The sequence below is a fragment of the chloroplast genome of Nicotiana sylvestris, assembly GCF_000393655.2.
Source record: "Nicotiana sylvestris chloroplast, complete genome".
NCBI classification, from domain to species: domain Eukaryota; kingdom Viridiplantae; phylum Streptophyta; class Magnoliopsida; order Solanales; family Solanaceae; genus Nicotiana; species Nicotiana sylvestris.
The window spans coordinates 27,501-32,500 of NC_007500.1; the positions used below are offsets into that span (position 1 = coordinate 27,501).

The 5,000-nt window shown below is 34.4% G+C and overlaps 4 protein-coding genes and 4 non-coding genes across 8 annotated transcripts in view, besides 1 other annotated feature; 2 read left to right on the top strand and 6 right to left on the bottom strand. All coding sequences in view use genetic code 11, as the record gives it.

Moving 5' to 3' along the window:
* rpoB (RNA polymerase beta subunit) overlaps positions 1–14 on the bottom strand; it is a 3,213-nt gene extending 3,199 nt beyond the window's left edge. The window contains exon 1 of the mRNA in view: positions 1–14. This exon is cut by the window's left edge and continues 3,199 nt beyond it. Coding sequence (YP_358664.1) covers positions 1–14 — 14 coding nt within the window.
* Positions 1–5,000: part of a sequence feature (LSC,large single-copy region) that runs on past both edges of the window.
* trnC lies at positions 1,299–1,370 on the top strand. Its single transcript has one exon. It is a non-coding gene; the product is annotated as a tRNA-Cys (tRNA).
* Positions 1,821–2,033, bottom strand: A4U62_pgp089 (hypothetical protein). Its single transcript has one exon. It carries the CDS (start codon positions 2,031–2,033, stop codon positions 1,821–1,823), a length of 213 nt encoding a protein of 70 aa, YP_358665.1.
* Positions 2,041–2,130, top strand: petN (cytochrome b6/f complex subunit VIII). The gene has a single exon. The coding sequence runs from the start codon at positions 2,041–2,043 to the stop codon at positions 2,128–2,130; it is 90 nt and encodes a 29-aa protein (YP_358666.1).
* On the bottom strand, positions 3,263–3,367 carry psbM (photosystem II protein M). Its single transcript has one exon. The coding sequence runs from the start codon at positions 3,365–3,367 to the stop codon at positions 3,263–3,265; it is 105 nt and encodes a 34-aa protein (YP_358667.1).
* trnD lies at positions 4,437–4,510 on the bottom strand. The gene has a single exon. It is a non-coding gene; the product is annotated as a tRNA-Asp (tRNA).
* trnY lies at positions 4,619–4,702 on the bottom strand. Its single transcript has one exon. It is a non-coding gene; the product is annotated as a tRNA-Tyr (tRNA).
* Positions 4,762–4,834, bottom strand: trnE. The gene has a single exon. It is a non-coding gene; the product is annotated as a tRNA-Glu (tRNA).

The window sequence follows — 5,000 nt, forward strand, 5'->3', positions numbered from 1 at the left end:
CCATCCCCGAGCATTTTTAATTTCCCATTTATCAAAAAATACCACTATTGGTTCATTCTTCATCTAATTAGATAGATTAGATAAATGATCTAGCAATGATGGCATTTCTATTTTGTTTACCGAATCACATGAAATTTTACCCAACTCCATATCTGGAATGTATGAAATACGTATGAACGGAGGAAGAAAGAGAATTTTCTACTTAAATTGAATTGGAATTTATTGGAATTTTCAACAGATACAAATGGAAAGAAATTGATAAAACATCCCTAGAAACAGACTTCTGCTACTTAGACTTATTAATTAAGTTATAGAATTTTGTATAGAATATCAAAACAAAAATGATTCCATTTCTACCATTATTATGATAATACACATTCCAACCTGCTTGAATACCAGAAAAATAAATGGATTCGACATTTGATCTTTTCGCTGAGATAAAGGCATAAAAATAAGAAAGAATATATAGAATTAGAATCGGTTTTTTAGCATTTAACCCCCTTTTCTGTTATGGATTTCGTTGCTAAAAAAATGATTTGTAGAGAAGAGAGAGATTTTGTTTACGGATTTTTGAATAGAATACGATTGTGAAGTGTATAAGAAAAGAAGGTTTGTATGGCTTAACCACGTGTGGAGATATCTATAATATCCGTCTTTCTTCTCTTTTATTGTTTTATTGTCGTTCTCTGTTCTATTCGGGGCAACCCGGGTTGTGCTCTATGAAAACAGAATTTCAATTTTCTATTCAATTCAAAATTCAAATTGAAGTATGATACTTTTCTGATATCTGATAATTCTCTATCGGGAACATATATAAATAATATATATCCGTCTAACAATTTCTCTTGGGGGGTTTACATATACTCATAATTGTTGTTATAATTAAAATTGAGAAGGATTTTTTGATTGAAAAAATCCATACTGATTAGTTATATATCAAGTTGTATTTTCTTATGTCATTAGGAAAACAAAATTTGGAGATTCAAATCCAAGAATCATTCATGCATTCTAAGTCAATAGTTAATGGTTCCGATTTTCAGAAATTTGAATTTTGGATTTTGCGACTGAAAATCCACATTTGATTTTTCAATAGAAAGGTAAGAGAAAGCTTTGAACATTATGAATTTGGAGATCGAAATTGAAAGGATGAATCAAACCCAATCAAAAGGGAAGAAGGATTAGGATTTCTTTGACTTTTAGGAAAAATTAAGGAAAACAGAACTCAAGGTGCAAGTACAATAAAAAAGCAGTTCAGTAATCCTGGAAAGTTTTCATCTATTTTGTATTTGTAGCATTTTGGCGACATGGCCGAGTGGTAAGGCAGAGGACTGCAAATCCTTTTTTCCCCAGTTCAAATCCGGGTGTCGCCTGATCAACAAAAAACTCGAAATCTCTTCTTTTCTTCTGTTCTGTTGATATAACCCGCCGAATGATTCCCCAGCAGAAGCAGAGAAAGCAGACTGTTGATACTTGTTTGATTCTAAACATCTGGTCTGGGGGTTTTTCTAAAAAATTGTAAATATCTTTGCATTGCATATTTAGGCTTCAAGGAAATATTCGAATGCTAGAGGGGCTATCAAGACTTCGCAATTACCTTCTACTACAAATCAAAATTTTCTATTATTAATGCATTGTATAATGACTGGACCTTGAATTAGATTGGAGAGCCCGATAGGAAATCTAAATAGTTGTGGAAGGGGGCGGAAGATACTTTATTATATACGAGGAACTCACGAAAATCTCTGAGTGCTCAAGCATCCAATCAATTGAAATGAGGGTCAACAAAAAAAGAATAGGACCTATTATTCCTACATGTTCCATTAGTAACATTCCCTTGAGATGTTACTGCAGATTTTGCTTGTGTTTAATCTTTCCCGATTAGAAATCCTATAGGAATTTCTTATAAAATGAGCGAATTTATTGGATTGGTTTATTAATAGTCTTCGTTCTTTTTGACTCTGCGCCATTGATTCCACTATTATTAGTGAGGAATAACGGAACAATTCCTTTATATTTATAGAGATAGGGGACATAATTCATATGGATATAGTAAGTCTTGCTTGGGCTGCTTTAATGGTAGTCTTTACTTTTTCCCTTTCACTCGTAGTGTGGGGAAGAAGTGGACTCTAGGGGTCCTACTAATTGAGTTAAGGAAGCAAACTGTATCAATATCAATTGCTTTCGAGATCGTTCTGCAACACGTTTTGAACAAAATCAAAATATCTTCATTTTGAAATTCCATTGGACTCGACTGGAGTAATGTATTATAGGAATCATCCTCTTTCAATCAAAGAGCTATTTCAACGATTCCCATGTTTGTAGTTCGAAAGGAAGAGGATCCCAGGAAATTTATTCGAACCTAATTCTTCCGAAATTTTCTATTCCAATCAACGGCCTCTTACCAGGTGATACTGAGGAGGGCCGGACCCTTTTTTTATTTCTTTCTCTCTTTACTGTTCAAAGAAGAGGTAGTTTTGTTAAGTGTATACGCACTTTGTATGAGAAAGAAAGGATATAAACATAGTGGTTGTCTAACGAGATACTATGCAGAATAAGATCTTCAGATGAGTCACATATTGCGCATTTACCGCTTTCGAATTTTTGAAATTGGATTTATGCTTTATCGACTTATTTCATATCATGGTTCAGGCGTTAAAAATCGGTGAGGTTTACTCTTCCTTTTCGATGCCCGTGGAACTACTGTCAATGGTTTACTCAATTACTTCTTGGGAATGTTAAAAAAAAGATTACTACGTGATTTTTTGAATCTGCCTATATCTATCGCTTTTCCTTCATTGATTTGATTCTTTCAATAGATACCGAGATTCAGATTGGAAATCAAAAATCTAGTAATTCAAACTATAAGACATAAGAGTAATTTAGATTGATCAGAACAAATAGATATAGCAAATAAATGGAATTGGATGCTATGTCAATCCCATATATGGAATTGATATTCACATATATCAAGATAATATTGTAGATTGATCTATAGATCCATATCAAAAGATCCATATCAAATGCAGCCTCTATCTTTATTTTATTCCAGGGGGCAGCTTTATAACTACAATCTAACTAATAAATAGTATGGTAGAAAGAAATAGATGAATCTTTCTTTCTACCATACTATCTATCTATTAGAATACTGCCGATTCTAGTCCACTCATTTCATTTAAGACATGAAATTAGAATCTTTTTCATTTTATTTCGTCAATTTTGGCTAAGAACTCAGAAGTCAAGTTTCATTCAAATTAGTTAATAATTAATCGTTTTGACTGACTGTTTTTACGTAAATGATAAGTAGAAAAGCGGTAGGAACTAGAATAAATAGTGCAGTAGCAATAAATGCAAGAATATTTACTTCCATAATCTCATCGGTTTTTTACTTCGCAATAACTCGGGATTTAATCCCATAGAGATGATAAATCTTTGGCCTGTAAATTCAATGAATGAATATTACCTCTCGATGATCTTGAATCGGATCAATATCATGAATAACAATATCTGAACTATCAAATCAATTCGTCGTCGAGAATTGAATAGTATAACATAGGAAGTTCTTTTATCCATACCGCCCCAAACTTGGATTCCTGACCCAATCCAAAATTCCTTTATTTATTTATCATTATCATTTTTTCTCATCTGTTCTTTTTTTCTCTCTAATCTATCTAGTTCCTTCTTGTACAATCATCTGATGAAGTCTCATCAAATAGCTCTTCCACTTCCAGTGGTCACATAGTTACAAACCCAAACAAACAATAAAAGCTAAATGGAAAAAGAAAGGAGTTTAGAACTAAACTATTTTTGACTTGGAAGACAAAGAAGTGTGATAAAGATGAGACCGTATAAAATGAATATTCATCAAATTGACTATTTTCCGATTTGTTCTTTCGTCGATGGGGCCTTAAAACAAAATGAAAAATCGGAAAAATGATTCATTCCCCTTTCTAAGAGGAGTAGGATCTTTCCTTTCCCCTCCTTTCTTCGTAGATTATTAGCCCCGGGACACCTATACCAAAAGCTCAGTGTGCAATTTGCATGAAATCTATTTTTCAACTTCAAACTAGTAAGTGAGGTTCCATAAATCCGTAGCCAGAAAAATAAATTGTTTTTTTTTTGTTTTTTCTGGAAAGTATTTTCTTATATTAAATTTTGTATTGGACAAGAAAGGAATTCCCCTTGTGTATGCGCGCCTCAAAAAGGTATAGTACTCGATTCCATTACATGCATCGGGGGCAATCGAAAAAGCCAGCATTTCTTGGAATACTGACTATAATGCTACCAATAATCGTACTAATCCAACCGCATATGTCTTTCTCCTACCAAAAGGAAAGAAAAAAGAAATAAGGATTTCCCCTTTGCTTTGACAATGAAATTCTGCCCCCGGTCCCCTTCATAAAAAGGGAGAGATTTATTGATATATTTATTGGATCCATCGGGACTGACGGGGCTCGAACCCGCAGCTTCCGCCTTGACAGGGCGGTGCTCTGACCAATTGAACTACAATCCCAGGGAAATACGGGATCTAGCAGAAAATTTGATTCTTTTTTATCTCCGGATCGGGTATTTCTGAAGTACAAAGGGGGTTATATCATCTCATGGCGGATTGGCGAATTTTTGGGCCGAGCTGGATTTGAACCAGCGTAGACATATTGCCAACGAATTTACAGTCCGTCCCCATTAACCGCTCGGGCATCGACCCAGGAAGAATCAATTTTAGACTTATTGGTAATCCATGATCAACTTCCTTTCGTAGTACCCTACCCCCAGGGGAATTCGAATCCCCGCTGCCTCCTTGAAAGAGAGATGTCCTAAACCACTAGACGATGGGGGCCTGCTTGACCAACCGCCATCATACTATGATCATAGTATGATCAGTTTTTTGAAATTGTCAATATAATCGAATGATTCTATCCGAGGGATCTTTCCCCCTTTCAGAATTGCATAGAATTTTTTTATTCGTCATTGATGAATTATTCATTAGAATCGCCATTAGAAAT